Source organism: Manacus vitellinus, unplaced genomic scaffold (assembly GCF_001715985.3).
Source record: "Manacus vitellinus isolate BGI_N305 unplaced genomic scaffold, ASM171598v3 scaffold_1_pilon, whole genome shotgun sequence".
Lineage (NCBI taxonomy): Eukaryota > Metazoa > Chordata > Aves > Passeriformes > Pipridae > Manacus > Manacus vitellinus.
In genome coordinates, this window is record NW_021939396.1 from 47,583,655 (window position 1) to 47,600,155 (window position 16,501).

Here is a 16,501-nt window from a genome sequence, read left to right on the forward strand (position 1 = left end):
TGTGCTTAAGCTCAGACCTACAGACTAATTTTTCAAATGCCTTATAAAATGTGGCAATGCCTTATAAAACCCCAAGCACTTGTAACCTACTCTAATTGAGCAGGAAACCATCCTCTACACTAATTTTTTTGCACTCTGTCCTCTAGAAACACTAAGAGGAAAAGAGTATGGAAACTTCCACTATTCAACAAGATGCCCAGAGTGTCCTCAGATAATCCCTTGTGAAGCTCGATGGTGGGATGAGAACCAGGCTCTGTCATCAGGGCTCCCTGGCTGGTCAGAGGGATGTGCTTGTTCCCAACCATCCCTTACCGTACCTCAAGATGAATGGCTCCACACTGACCACTACAATTACTTGACAGTCCCAAGAGAGATGCTATTTAAGCTAAACTATGGCACTGGAACCATAACAAATTTGTCTAAACTGGACATAATTGTATTCACACTGGTTATTAGAAGAAGACTCCTAATAAAGTTTTTGAAGAGCAGACAAAATGACTAAAGGGGCAAAGCAACCCCAAATTATTTTTAAAGTATAACTTGGTATGCTTCTTGGAAGATTTCTTGAAGTTGGGCTGCAGAGGAGTCAATGGTCTCAGCAGTCCTTTAACCTTCCTTCTTCTGATCAAGGGGTCTCTTGGTAATTTAATGTCATATGTTAACTCTTACACTGGACAGAGCTCTCTACTGTGCTGATGTTGCTCTGCTGTGATCACACTGAACTCTGCTCTCAAAAACAGCAGCAGAAATGGCCAACTTCCATATGCATGGTGATGTGGGAAAGATATGGTTCTATTTAATTTAGTATTGAAAAGTCCACTCCCCTCACTGATGTGTATGAAAAATAATTTGCTCTGTGATAATGTTATTTTCATTGGAAAAAGTCACCTCTAAAAATCATCTCCCCAATAAACGAAAACAAAATCCCTAAAACTGAGACATTACAATGAATCATATTCTTGAAAATCTCCTTTTTCCTCCAGTCTCAAAATGGGGTTGGCAATACTTACATGCCTCTGGGAAGCTCTCTGGGTAAGAAAATCCTCACAGCATGAAAGATCTTCTCTAAAAAGAGCATTATTTGCCTAGTAATTTGCTTTTATTGTTCTGGTCTAAAAAAAAAACCCTCCACACAAAATTTAGAGTGTTACACTGAGTTTATTTTGAAAAAGAAATCAAAGAATGTTTTTTTCATCTCTGAGCCAGATGGACAGAAAAAAACAAACGTATTCCACCCTATGAAAGAAAACACATGAGAACTTTCAAAAAATTTTTTAGCCAAGTTTTTTTTTTTTTCCTTTCCACTGAACAGCATGGAAAAAATGAGAAGGAGATGGTGAATGAACAAACAGGCTCTGGTTTCAGAAAGGCCTGGTTTCTGGGGAACGAGGGTTTTGTACATAATGCATTGTGCTTTCCCATCTATAGATACCCAAACTACCTTTGAGTGAGTGTGGGTAAGCACTGGGAACCTCCTCTTCCTGCTCCTGCCCAAGCCTTGGATGTCCCAGTGGAGGGGAGTGCCAGGTATGGGCAGCTGTCCCACTGCCAGCCTCTCACCTGTGTGATCCCTGATACCTGCCCGTGGCAGCACAGAGCCTGCTCCAGGGGTAGCTGGGTGCCCATGGAGGAGCAAACATCTCCAGGGGGCACAGAGACATTTGCAGAAGGGGGAGGGGGAAAACAAAGCAAGTCTGGAGGCTGGGGCTGGAGACATTTTGTTCCCTTTGGATGCTCCAGCTGTGTGAGCTGCTGTGCTTTTAATCAAGGAAGCTTCACTGGGCAAAAGTGGTTTTGTTTTCTCACACCTGAGTTGACTCAGCCACCTTTCCCCTATTCCCTGCAGAGCAGTTTCCTCTGACAGCCAGTGGCTGCCCTCCAACCAGATCCTTGCCTTGCCAGTGATTGGACACCACTTCTGTCACTTGCTAAGAAGAGAGGAGCTACTTGCTAGGAACAGAAAATTAAAGGAGGAGGCCAGCCATTTGAGTGAGAGAGGAATAGCAAGATCAGAGTAGCCATTATAAACAGCCAATTTAATTTTGTTACCATAATGGCTAATGTAGGGACTGATCCTGCTCTACTCAGGATATCCTTCACCTGGGGACCCATCTGAAATGCTTTGTCTGTGAGAACAGTAAACAGCAAAGGGAATTCTTGCTTCTTCAGCCCTTCTTAGAGGTCTTTTTCAGCTCTTACATTTGAAGCTATGTTCCCAGCACTGAGGTGCTGCAAGAAAAAGGCACAAAAAATGCAATTAAGGGATAAGATAGCCACAGTCATGTTTAGAACTAGGATGGTGTAAGTGAGAAGGAAGGCTTTAATGGAAATAATTTTCATCAGATTTTTAATACCTATGACTGCGTCTGGCTCCGCATTTCTCTTGGTTACACACGCACGCACAGAGTAAACAACATTCACTTCCATGTCTCCACTTAGTCATTCCTTTATTGGAACATTTGCAGGTATTATTTATAGACATCGAAGAGAATGAGAGTTTGAAATTTAGAAGCTCTAATCAGCTGAAGGTGTTTCCAAATAAATTAATGAAATGAGTCAGAAATCACATTAAGAAATTCAGCACTGAATGTACATCACAATGACTTTTTACCCTCTCTGCCTTTTCCTCCTTTTCTTCCCAAAGTCTCAGTGCTTACCAGGGTATATGAACTTGCATTTAGTTTGATCTAAAACAAGAAAAAGGATGATGGGAATGTGTGCTCAGTACAAGTTACAGTGTTTGTGCATAAGAAGGCCAAAACTTGAGCTGGGACAGAATAATTTCCTCTCACTTAAAACTTTCCAAACAAGCCGTGTTATCACTCAAACCATACAGAAAACAGATTTAATGGGGATGTTTTCCCACTAAAGAGTGGCCACTGACTTTCATGACAATTTTTTGGCCCATTCTGGTGTCCCGCTCACATCCCTGCCAATCTGTCTGTTCTGTGACAGGTTCCTGAGCTGTCTTAACACTCCCTTGGCCTTCTCAGTGATTTCAATCTTTGTTGCCACTTAACACCTCTGTTTCCCTCCTGCAGGAATACTAGGTCAAAAGTATGGTCTGTCTCAGTCCACCTGGTTGCTCAGGACACTTTTTAAGGATGACTGGACATGCTAGGCATGCAACTGCAGCACCCCTCTCCAGCCAGTTTGCTGCACAGCTGCAGTCTTTCATTCAAATGTGTGAACAGAAGGTGTAAGTCCAGTCACATTTCATTTCTCGATGTCCTTAGCATGTCACTCCTCTGACTGGAAGACATTAGATGACTCTTGGATCATCTGATCTTGATATGTATCATCACTGCTATTGCTGAAGGAAGAGAAGGATGAAATCGGGGCAAGGAAGCAGTACAGCTTGGGCTTAAACAGGGCTTCTCATTGGCTTCTTTTGGTGAGAGAAGTTTATGATATCAGTAAAAAGCAGGAAGAATGTCATTTAATGTGGCAGATGCTCCAAAGGGGGTTATTTCACCTAAATAAACCAACATTCAAAACAAAGGTAGCAGTGCTTCTATTTCTGTGTGGCTCTGCAAGGCTCCACTCACCAGGGTTTGTAAGGCTCTCTGGGCATGCAAAATAATAGTTTTTTAACTCATTATCCAAAATTAGCAGTTTAACATTATCTCCATAGACATTGTGTAAATATATATGTAAACAGTACAGAATGCATCTACATGCGACTCCCAGGTACAGCATGACAAGAGTGTATGGTAGAATCAAGTTGTATTCAAAACCTGATGAAAAAGCCAAAAGAAAAGCCTCAGGAAATCCAGACTGTCTGAAGAAAAGCCCTGCCTCCAAGATGGCATGGTTTCTGCAGCTGAAATGCACAGACCTCTCACTTTTAATTAAGCATCTGCAATTTTCGTGTTGTTCCTGTCTCATATCTAATTTGTACCCACAGGACAGCTTCCCAAATCTAATATTTTGTGTATTTTTAAAGAAAATCATAATTCAAATTTAAAATACTGGAGAGACTGTGAGACATAGGGAAGCAGCAGTCTTTAATTGGTTGGGTTTAGGAGCAATATTTGAAAATCTGAAGTACAAAATCTTGTCTGTTTCCAACAGAGCTGGAGTATTTCAACAAATATATCTGCATTCAGCCAAGGTAAACGGCAGGTCAGGAGGCAATGGAAAAACATTTCTCCTTCCCAAGAAGCCGAAACTACTTCCTTCATCATATAGCATGTGGACATGCAAAGAGTATAAAAACTGGGAACAAATACAAGAGTTTCTGCTAATGAATTTAACTGCTAATTTTTTTAATTCGTGATAAACAACGCTGCTGCCTAGACAACGGCACATGGGACTGTGGAGGAAACTGGCTGCGTAATGATATCATCTTCTTCTGTTTTGCAGCATATTTTATTTTCTACTTTGTTTGGGAGAGAAGTACTGGTCCAAGAAAACAGAGAGATTGGTTTACAAAGCACTTAGGAGAAGTGCAAGTTGAGTATGGCATGTCCTTCTTACCAGATCTTGAAATCTGTCTTAAAAACAAACACATTTCAATGTGTGCAGCTTCTTTGTTTCTCTTTCCATAAAGTCTCTCAGCTGGGCTTGACTTGCAGTATGTGTAGCACCTACTGGGGCAGAATTCCTTACAAGAAGGGAGAAGGAATGAAAACATTTCAAAATCATTCTCAAAAGCTGGTGATTTACTTCTGTGGCATTTTCTCATGAGTGGAAGGAATGTAGGATGGCAGGATGGCAGGCAGGCAGGAAAGCAGGCAGGCTGGATAGAAGGGAGGTAGACAAGCAGGAAGGCAGGCGGAAAGGCAGCAAGGTAGGAAAGCAGGTAGGCAGGCAGGCAGGCAGGAAGGAAGAAAGGAAGGAAGGAAGGGAGGAAAAGCTTTTATTAACATGGTCAGTGGAACACTGGCTGTGATCAGAGCTATTGAGTATCTAGTCCTTAGTCAACCTAATTGTTACACACGCAGACTAGATTGCATAGAGTAAGGAAAACACTACCTAAAATCCGCTTTAAAAGTTATTTAACCAGAACAAATCATCTGGGAAAGTACAAATATTTCTAAATGGAAAAATATTTCTCTACTGCTGAGCTAGGCCTGACAGCAAACCTTAATGAATTATTAGTACCTTTATTGTTTTCTTTGGCCCCTGTGCACTATATTTGTAAAAAAAGTCAGTAAAAAAGAGAACAATTGTAAAAAGCAAATATTTTGTACAAAAATACAAAGTTTTAAAAGCTCTTAAAAGTATATTCCATATTATTGATAAGAGTTGGACTATATATATATATTTATATAAAATCTATATATTCGTGTATCTGTATAATTTTCCTACATTTGGGATTTTAGCAAATGAAACAACTGTTTACACAGTTGTTTTATATGTTTTTCTATATGAGTGACCAACAGTCTTACTCAGATTGATGGAATGTCTTTTCTCAGAAGACGCAAGTTGCTTATGTACGTGGTTACTAGTTGGGAAGAAAACCTATAACAGAATTAGTCCAACGGTATTTCTTGATGCTGTGGGTTGAAAGGCCTTGAATAATTGCAGGATGCTGGAGAAGAGTTGCTATTAAATTCCTTTATGCTTTTAAATCAGTTTTCAGTGCTTGCTTTTTTCTTTTTTTTAATATTTAATTTTGGAAGTTGATGCTGCTCTCTCCCAGGATTTTCTTCTTTACGTAGATTTTCATAATATGTAGGTATCTGTAAAGTCACAGCCTATTACACGCCAAATATTTGCCCTAGAGTATGAGAGAAAAAAGAAAAACAAAGAGAAAAAAAATCTTGTAAAAAACCTGTGAAGATTAACCAAATTTGCAAAAAGAAAACTTACAGAGATCAAGGTATATAAAAAATTTAAGAAGATTCATATTCAGATCCTGTATGTCCTGGAGGATAAATATTTGTAAACCATGAAGTTTTCTTAAAATAACAAATGTATGTAGGAAAACTAGAGCAAATTACATTATTACTTACACATGGTCCGTCATTCTGGACATCCAAACAGACTTATACACACACAAAGCTTGTTCAGCACTTTGTTTTGTTTTGGTTTAAGGGGCATTTCTATGGATGGGATGTAATTTTGGCTCTAGCTGACATTTATGTCTGCCTTCTCTGAAATTCAGACGACAAGTTTCCAACTGGAGCAGCCAGGCACCCCTGGCAAAGCAATGTTTCAACAGGTTGTATGGAGGAGATAATGTTTCAGGCAGAGCCCCACCATGAACACAAACACTACCTAGTTCTGTCACGATGTGGCTGAGCTCTAAGCAGCTGTGTGAACCACCTGTCCCCTGCTCTTGCAGAAATGACTGTATCAACAAAAAGAGATACCCTGTGGCAATGACCTGGGCTTACTGCTCGGCCACACTGGCAGTTTATGAGTCCTTCACTCCAGCTGCAAGAGATGAATAGCTTATGGTCTGTGGACCCAGCTTATCAGTCCTATGGGACATCTTCAGGTAGTGATGGGAATTGTAAGACCTCCTCAGCAGTCACCAAGTGCCTCCTGTTGCACAAACTCTCAAAACGAAGCCTTTCTGGTGTTTGAAGGCTGGTGCCTGAGTCATCCCAAGTTCAACTTGTCCTGTTGCGTGGCCATTGAGCCTATAAAAACATCTTCCAGTGTGACTAGGGTCTTGAGCACGTGCCAAATCATGTCTGAAATTCTAGGCATGTTTAAAGTCTACAGGAGATGGTCAAGATGCAGAGTATGCCATGGCTATGGCCAGCTTCGAGACTGCTCTTTCCGAGTGCAATAAATCCAGTACCTACAACACTCAGAGTATTAGAAAAGCACATGTTGGGCTGGATCAGAGTAGAAGTGCTCCACATGTGATTCTCCCTCTTCTTCAACAAGGTACTGCCGTTGCATTTAGCCTGGATCTTCTCACCTCTAGCTGTGGGACAGTTACTATGGACATGGTGAAATAATCAAACCAAGTGCCTTGCTTACCTTTGTCCATGTCTTTTTCACAAATGAAATTGTTAACATCTTCACAGTAGAAGTCGTTCCAGAGCCCAGCATAGATCAACCCAGCACAATCTTCCCCTGGCCCATGCCCATGACTCCAGTTATCAGGCTGCCCAGTTTTCCAGTTTCTTTTAACGAAAAAGCAAGAGATATGATTGCACAACACAGCACACATGGCAGTTTTTCACCACAAGAAATTAACGAAAACATCATGAGATCTGTTCTGAACGGGAAATACACATTGAAACAAACAATACATGACTCTTGCTGAAAATGGAAAACAGATGTATTACAGACGAGGGAATCTATTCGGCCTTGGGCTGCCAAAACTCAGAGACCTAAATTTAGACTGATGAATTTTATTTTAGTTCCTGAATGTACATGCACACATAGTGGGAGTGCTCCATGCTCCATGTGCATTGCTCCAAGCCTGCAAAACCTGCAAACTGCATTCCTGTTGGCAGCTGGGACTGAGAAGAGCCCACAAGCTCCCAGGTACTGCCAAGATGGCAACACCCTGCCCTTGCTCACTGCAAAGGCGCTCAGCTCTCTGACTGAACCAGGGCATCTTGGAAGGAACAGCAAAGATGTACGTGTTTGAGGGACACATGCTTAGATGGGAAGGGAATTTTTTTGACTTATAAGGAATGTACAGAGTATATATACACACATCTTTTTGAGATTATTAACTTTGGTGGTGAAACTGAAGGCAGCAAGTGTTTCCTCATCCTGTTTTTGTTTAATGAATGAGAAACACTTCCAACCTCAGGACTTAAAAGCTCCATTTTCCTGAAGAAACAGGTTGTTGAAGGGAGCTTGTGGTTGCTGGCTGACACAGTCCATGCTCAGCTAAAAAACATGCCTGCCTGACACAGAGTGTCCAACCAGGCACCTGGGAGGACACACAGCTTTCCAGAAGTAATGAAATACTCTGAAAATCAGTAACCAACAGTTCTGAGGTTACACCAGAGCACCTAAAACCATGGTGTAGTGGAAACTGATTAAAAGCAGTGCCTGAAGTGGGAATCAGTCACAGTGCTGCCATAAAGAGAAAGAAAGATGAAAATGAGGAGGGAGAAAAAAGGAAAATATTATGGCTCATTTGAAATGCATCTGACTTTTTCCGTGTTTTTTCATGTAAATGAACACCAATGAGATCACAGCTAATCATTTTGTAACATCTGACTGACTGTAGTCTGTTTTTCTGAAGCACAGCATGCTCGGCTCTATAAACTCTTTAGTCTACTTCTCAGTATTAAAAATTTGGGTGGTTGCAATCTGTTCCATTTAGGACAAATTAGGTGTAGCTGTAGGATTCCTGGAGAGCTGCCAATTCATTTCTCAGCTGGCCAAAGCATAGACATCCTTATTTCATGCATTTTCCTTATATTTAATGCTTTCCACTCGGATTTGGGCTTTATCTAAGGACTGGTCATTTTTTATCAGAATGAGTACTCTATTTATAGCCAGTTGTAATGCAAATAAGGAAAATTCAAACCAAAACAGTCAAACTGTCTGTGCTTTCCATCTCAACTTCGTAATAAAAGTCAGGAGCAAACATTTTGGCAAGAAACACTGCACTGTTTAGTTATGTGATTCTTTCATTCAACATTCAGTTTTCTTTCTGGCAAGGAAAGAAAGCCTTGTGCAAGGAGAAGGGAGAGAGAAAAAAAACGTTCAACAGCACCCTCAGTAACAAATTACATCATTGGCATCTACAGCCATCTGGATCCGTTGGACAATTTCTAGATGCTGCTTTTAGAAGTGTTAGCAAGAGTGGTAGCAGTATTTTATTTACGTACGTGTAAACTGGTAAGGATCCATCCAGCCATCTCCATTCATTTTCCTTCTCTGAATCTGTTAGTCCAATCCAGAAACTGCCTTTCCCAAAAATCTGCCTTTTTATCCATTGCTGTGAAAGAAAGATTTTAGTTCATAACAAGAACAACTGTCTTTGGAGCCAATAAGCTACACTGGTTTCATGAATGACTTGTTATCAGAATAGGAAGGGCCAGAGAAATTTTTTTAAACTGAAGATATGTGTTGGAAGTTGGCCTTGTGACCCCTTGCCCAAAGTAGAATCCATTGCTGTGTTTGCATATGAGATAGAGAGAACTAAGCATGAAAATTAGGTTGACATAAAGTCACATCTAACATCTTATAGATCCAAACTGAAAAAAAAAACCACAAAGAGTAAGCAGTTGCACCTTGACATCCCCACTGGTGTGCTGAAGAGTATTAAAAGTAAAGTTAGATTTATAGTCAGATTAAAAATATTCTTGGGTCACAGTTGTCTCAGGCTGCATGTATTAAATCAGACTGATGCAAAAAATGCATTTTTGATAATATGCAAGGCACAATGGATTTCATATTTAAGGGTTCAAAACTTCTACAATTCTCAGCAACCTTTCTGACTGCTCTGTGCCCACCACATTCAGGGTCAGCACCAGCTCTGTTCACGCTGCCATTCTGCAGAAGGAGAAGCTGCTGATCAAAAAGAGGGTGGACAAAATGCTAATGAGTCAATCACTGTGTCTACTTCACTATATGAATTCATGATGCTCTCAGCTTCACACTTACCTTGTGGTTTCCACATGTTAAACAACTTCAAACTCTCTCCTTGAAAAACAGAAAGAGAAGGTACTTACCTGCTCCTCTTTGTTGTTGATGATAACCAAACGTGATGCTTTCTCTTCACAGAATAACTTTGCCTCTTCAAAAATTTCTCTTTCAATTGAAAAGTAGTAGCACTTTTCTGTATAGTTTTTCCAATGAGGAGAACAACCTGTGATGTGAATTTTTTGTGTTAAGCCTGTCATTGGTAAGTAAATGGGCCAATAATAGGGCCAATAATAACTGGAGGAACACATACTAATCTATAGAATGCTGCTTCCTTAAGTACTTACAAACAGTTTGGGAATTTACTTAATAGGTCCTCATTGGGTAAAATCAAGTCTAAACTGTGTGGATTTATTTATTACTCACAATACTGCCACCTTTTCTTTAGCCATAAACTTTAACTTATATCAGTTTCAGGTCAGCAGAAAGAAGACCAACACAAATGGCTTCACTTAACAGGACTCTTTGTGCCTAGAGGAGCTGTGGATGCCCCATCCCTTGAAATGTTGAAGACCAGGCTGAATGGGGCTTTGAGCAACCTGGTCTAGTGGAAGGTGTCCCTGTACATGGCAAGGGGGTTGGAACTAGACAGTCTTTCAGGTTCCCTCCAACTCAAGCTGTTCTGTGATTCTGTGATGATTCTCTGGAATCCCAGAGACTTAGTCTAAGGCAGGTAAAGTTATTTGAAGCAGTAACTAAGTGGTGAGCACTGTCTGCTACATGTACCTGTATGTCAGCAGAAGGTGGATGCAGTGTGTTGATATCTTACCATTAGCCTCGGGCACTGATGTGGGTTCACTCTGTAGTGCCATTGGCATCCCTGGACCTGGTGGCCCTGGTGGGCCAGGTGGCCCCTTTGGACCAGGCAGCCCAGGGACTCCAGGTAGTCCAGGTAGTCCTCGAGGTCCTGGTACCCCTGGTTCTCCCACAGTTCCTTGCAGGCCTTGAAATCCTGGTGGGCCTTGAGGCCCAGGTGGACCGTCCTTGCCTTGTGGACCTGGTGGCCCTGGGTCTCCACTTGGTCCAGGCAGACCAGTCTTGCCGGGAGAACCCCTCTGACCTTTGGAGCCAGGCGATCCTCTTGAACCTTTCCCTCCTTTTTCTCCTGGTGGCCCAGCTGGCCCAGGTGGGCCCTTCTCACCTGCAGGTCCTGGTGGTCCAGGCTCTCCTTTCTCTCCTTTTTGTCCTTTTAGGCCAGCGGGGCCAAGAGGACCTGGAGGGCCTCTGTCACCTTTAGGTCCCCTGGGACCAGGAGGACCTGAAACAACGTAAACATGCAAAGTAGGGATATGCATAGTAAACAAAACAAAAAGCCCATATGGGGTCCTTGTTTAGTACATGTCAGACCAGCAACACTGGATATTTAACAATGCAGAAAGCAGGCTAAGAGTTGCTTCCACCAGTGCCTATAACAGTACATCTGCTTCCCAGTTTCTCTACTGTTGCTCTTTCATCAGCCTTCACAAAATACGGGATACTGTGCCCAGGTGACCAGCCAAGGTGTCACTCCCTGCAAGACACACTCTGTACTATTGATGCACACGGTCCTGTGTGTTGATGGTCCTGTTTCCTCACTCTGCCACCCTCCCTTTTCCTTCTAGTCTCACCTCTCTGCTCTTAAACCTCAGGACTTTTTCTCCTGACCCTGTCTGCTGCTCTGTCAATAACAGAATGTCAAAAAGATGGCTAGTGAGCAATAGGCCAACTGTGGGAAAGACCAGAAGCTGCTAACTGTCCAGCTATAACAGGACAGGGAACAATAACCCCCAACAGAAAATGGCAATACTGTGACAGCAATAAACAACAAAACAATTTTTGATTCTGATCATGGCTGAGCAAATCCCTTGTCAATGCCTTCCCACCCCCCACCCCCCATCTACATAATTTAAACTCCTCCAGAGATAAATTCCCAAACTGGAACCATTTAGTCTTGGTTGAAATGAGAACGGTTAGGGTTACTGACATGTAATCTTGGCTGTAATTCAGCCTTAGCTTATTTGGAGCACTGGATTTATATTTGTGATTAGAGTTTTAGGCCTGACTGGTTCACATCAGGTTGGAAATATGAGCGTTCTTTTCATTTGGGATAATACTTGGCTGGGAGAAACCTCCTAAACCTGATGCCATTTATTTCTGGAGAAAATAAAATATCCCAAGATTAAAACCTAAATAAAGTAGGATGTTTTCTGGCAGACTAACAGCTGGCTTAAAGTGAAATAGTAACTTGTTTTTCAGCAAGGGTGGACCTTTCTGGGAATAGTCCAACACATATTTTTTAGCCATTTCCTTCTTAGCAGGGATTGGTTTCTTGAGGTTCCACACCTTTACTCGCTTATTTTAGAAACTAAATCAAAAGCAGATCCAGTCAGTTAGTCAGACAGAATAAAATTTTGCTAAGTCAGAACCTTCTTTCATAACATCTCCATTTTAGCTATGTAAAGAAGGCATAGAAAAATTAGTAAGGAAAATTCAAGCTACATGTACATTTCCAAAGTTTTGGATTAGATAATGGAAAACCCCAGGACTCTGTATCAGCATGCCAACTTCCACAGAACTAAAGAAGTAATGCAAGTCAGCATAGACATCATTTGGGAAGCTGCATACCTTGTAGGATAGTGAAGTTCTTGATGAGCTGGCCATGTTTGGAATCCACCAGCTTCATTTCTTCCATGATTACTGACAAATTGGCAACTTCAACATCTAACCTTGACCTCATCAAATCCTGTTGCACCTTGAGAGATGCAGCGTCTATGCGAATATTGGCTAATGTGCTGTTCATAAAAATCAGCTCATCTGAATGTTTACTTAAGGTGTCTGTACAAGTTGTCCTGACCTCATTGAGATTGCTGGTCAGTGTCCGTAGATGATGAGCAGTGTAGCTGATGTTGCTAATGATATTGACTATATCGGTTTCAAAGACTTGGAACCTTTCTTCTAGATGGTTGAATTTGGCAGCAGTTCTGTTTTCATATCCTTTATGCTGTTCCTGGAGATCCTTTAGATTTTGTTCGTTGGCTTGGGCAATTGTGGTGATGTTCTCTATTTGCCCACTGAAGGAGCTGAGCTGATTGTTCATGTCTTCAAGGGTATCATTGTTAGCTTTTGCCAATGCTGAATTGTTGGCGGCCAAAGTCTGTAAATTCTGTACTTTCTCCTTAAGCCAGTCAGTGTCCTTCCGGGCTTGAAGGACAACCTGCTGCAGATTTTGAAAGTCATTCTTGATTTTTAGAATAGCCAAGCTTGTATCTTCCATTGACTTCTGCAGGACACTGATAAGATTTCGTTGCTGTATTTGAGTCAGGTTTAAGTTGTTCAGGTTCATGATGACCACATTATGAGAATGCACTTGGTTTTGCAGGTTTGTTTGGATATTACTTGTGTCTTGTTGAAGATTGTTGATATAGCCAGTATATGACTGAAGAGTCTTATTAACACTGATGATCATGAAAGAGTTACTGTCTAAGGCACTTTTCATTTGGCTCTGTCTATCATCTAATGCATTTCCAGACTCTTGGAGTTTCTCCAGTGTATCTTTGTTTCTGGTAGTTTTTTCTGCAATGTCATGAAGCTGCTGACGAAGAGCCAGAATGTCAGATCTGAAGCTGGACAGTTCAGTGTTAGTATTCAAGGCTTTTTGTCCAGTTTGGTCATCTGTTGTACAGGAAAAAAAAATTGAAAGTCTTTAGGATAAGTTTTTTTTAAAATACAGTATAAAACAGCACAGTGTATTTTAAGTACAGTCAGACTGACAAACTGCTCAGTAGAACTTCTATCTTTTCCAGCAAAGAGAAACCACTAAGCAAAGTTCTGCCACTAGACAGAGAAAAAAAACAAAGAGGAACCATGTCTTGCTGAGGACAACAAAACAGTGATTCTGTATTCATGTATGGGAAAACTATTGTTAGCAACTGATGAGTATATGGACTCAAATAATGCTGTATTCTGACTGAAAACTGAATGGTAAACAGAATTCAAAACATTAAATGGGTATCAGTAAGTGTATGTTTTGAAGTTACAACTGGATTTTGCTGAAAGCTCAGGAGTTTATATTTGCTGTTCATGTTTTCTTCCTCTTGGAGGGTGAAAAATCTTCACTGTGATTTAGTACATATAGTTCCATTTTTTTTAAAATCTTGGGTTTAGTTTTAAAAAAGGTCTATTACTTATTTTAAAACAATCTGGTTTAGAGACAAAAGCTTTGCCAGCAGGCTACTATGGATATGTCAGGATATGATGTATTTCTGGTTTTCTCTCTAATACATTACTATTGCTTTTAATGACATTTATTTTGCCATTATTGTTTCCTCATGGTCTGAGTTCAATGCTTGAGAAACATCTCTGCTCTTGCTTACACTGCCCTTCAGAATATTTCTGGAAGCCTGTCTGAGTATGATAAAGCCCTGTCTGAGTATGATAAAACCCTGTGATAAATCTGCACAGCCTCTCAGCCAGGACATAGAAAACAAGGAAATAAGCAGTCAACACTTGGTTTCAGGGAATATTCCCTTTCTTGACCTGAATCACTTCACTATCCTACTCACAGTCCATATATTTTTGTCCTCATCTAAGTGTAGCTATATTTATGAATTATGCAGTATGGAGTCCATCATTTCAGATGACTCCAAGAGAGAGCAGTATGGTTTTCATAAAGTACAGTGAATACAGCTGTGTATGGAGCTTTTGTCTGACGTGTTTGAATGAGTTGTGATGGCAAACGTCAAATGGTGGCTTGTGAGACCTCAGCCTGAAGTGTTTATGGAGTCTTTTGTGGATGGACATCTTCCTGAGCACAGTTCCTCTCTCTTCTGCTTATCTCACTCCAGGAGCTTCTCAGTTCTTGACTTTATGTTTATCTCTTGGCTATAGCTCAAATTATATTGTATTCCTCACACAGCTCACACAACTGCCATCCTGAAGCTAATCTCTGAAGGCCTGTCTTCCATTCACCACACACTGTTATACTTCTGGCCCTACAGCAGTACTCTTACCTTTATGTTCCCTACAAAAGTTGCTACAGAACTTTCCTAACTTCCTCCATGGCAAGTCCACTTAAATGGGAAATGATGGTCCTGAGCATCTCACTGGCCATCCACCCAGCAGCATGTAAAAATGTGGCACGAATGAATCAAAGGTGCTCCAAGCTGTGCAAATTTAATCAGTGTAATATAATAACACAAATATAACCCAAAAGGTTGCACGTGCATTAAGTTGTAACATTTACTTCTGTATAAGTGTGAGTAAAAGAACATATCACTCCATGTCTTTGAACTAAATGCAGTGTGTAAATACTTTAGAAGCCATCTCTTTTTTGAAGGGAAAAAGTTGTAAAAAATTATAATCAAGTTGCAAGCAAGCAATTTTTCATAGAAATGCACATCTCAATATATGGTTTATGAAGCTAAACAGAATTTATTTCAAGAAGCACATGCATGTATGTGTATATTTATATCTATGTAATAATTTATATAATAAAATATGTCTGTGTATAGGAAGAAAGGTAAGAATGTACACTTAGAGAGTAGAATCTTTATCCGTGATTTTGTTTTACATCTTCCTGCAAATTGAGAACTTTGATAGCGATTGGAAGATCTGAACTCATAACAACCTTGTTCCCTGTATTCCCTGAGATGATCAAGAAACATTTTATGGAAGTAATCAACTTGCCTCAGACATAAGAATTTTGAACAGCTGATTATTTGTACACCTCTTAAAATGGCCTTTAGTTTTGAATCTTAGTTGCTAAAACAGCATCAAGATGACTGGGTGACAGATTTGCACTTCATGTGGAATCTCTTGTTCTGTGAAACAGCTTCCGCTATGTTTTACATACCTCAGAGAAGATTCTCTCCTGAACACAACTTTTAGGTGTCTGTTTATTTAAGTATACGTGCTTCCAAAGTGACTTCAGTGGGAACTGTAAATTTTGAAGTGTGCTTAAAATGCTATCCTAAGCAGACCTGATCTGAACTATTTTTAAGTGCTTTCACAAGTACTTGAGAAACTGGAATAGAAGTGCTGTATCTTGTCACAGGCAGAGATTTTTCAGACAAATTTCCTGCCACTATCTGCCAGGAGAACACCCCAGAGTCATAATACAAAGAAGCTTTGCTTGTGTGTACATTACCTAATTTCTTCAGATCACTCTCCACCTCTGTGAGCTTTTCCGTATATCTTCGGTGGGATGTTTCCAGGCCACCTGTCACATTGTCCATTTTTTCTACAACTAGGAGAAAGAGAACAGTATGTTATGGAAAGAAGAGAAGTGAAATAGTGGAAAAAGTCTAGTAAACAATAAAGCAAACAAAAAACTCCACCACTGCCAAAAAAAAAACCCCAAACAACAAAACACTAAAAAAAGAAAACACCTTAGAATTTCTTTGCTTGCCATTGCACTTTGCTGTTGCTCTGTGAAATTTGGAAGGATGAACTCCTATTTGCTGGTGAGACCCAGAATTCTTCCAGCTTTTCAGTCTGCCAATAGTCTCTAAACATTTTTTTTGCCCATGAGCAATCTCTCTCCTGAATGAGGAAATCCCTCTTTGTGGGTTTTCCTCACGAATTAAGTCCTTTTCTTTTAACAATATTTCCATGCTTCAAGCACAGTGCTGTGTGGCAAAGGCAGACTGATTGCTAAAGGCTCAGACGTGAAAGAAGACTTCCTTTTATTTTGCTATGAGCCATTTATCCTTAAAAATAACCTTTTTTTTCTTGTGCCTTTTAATCGCTAGAAGTTGCCATCTGGATAACAAACTTAGGACTAAGATAGCAGTTTTGGGGATTTTAAACATCTTGATAATGGTACAGATCACTCAAAATGATCTTGAAACCATTCTGCCTCATTAAGATTGAAAGGATGGTCATTCAGCAAGTGCAGATTTATGGCTGATGTGCTCTTTATTTTGTAATGTCTGAGTAATTTTCT

At 40.5% G+C, this 16,501-nt stretch overlaps 1 protein-coding gene across 1 annotated transcript in view; it reads right to left on the reverse strand.

The window, feature by feature from the left end:
• Positions 1-2,428: 2,428 nt before the first annotated feature.
• COLEC12 (collectin subfamily member 12) overlaps positions 2,429-16,501 on the reverse strand; it is a 101,354-nt gene continuing 87,281 nt past the window's right edge. Inside the window, exons 4-10 of the mRNA XM_018081134.2 lie at positions 15,704-15,802; positions 12,184-13,230; positions 10,349-10,837; positions 9,609-9,745; positions 8,763-8,872; positions 6,943-7,088; positions 2,429-5,725 (exon numbers count right to left, since the gene is read on the reverse strand). Of these exons, the coding sequence (XP_017936623.2) occupies positions 5,706-5,725; positions 6,943-7,088; positions 8,763-8,872; positions 9,609-9,745; positions 10,349-10,837; positions 12,184-13,230; positions 15,704-15,802 (2,048 nt within the window). The 3' untranslated portion in view covers positions 2,429-5,705. The remainder of the gene's footprint in view (positions 5,726-6,942; positions 7,089-8,762; positions 8,873-9,608; positions 9,746-10,348; positions 10,838-12,183; positions 13,231-15,703; positions 15,803-16,501) is intronic.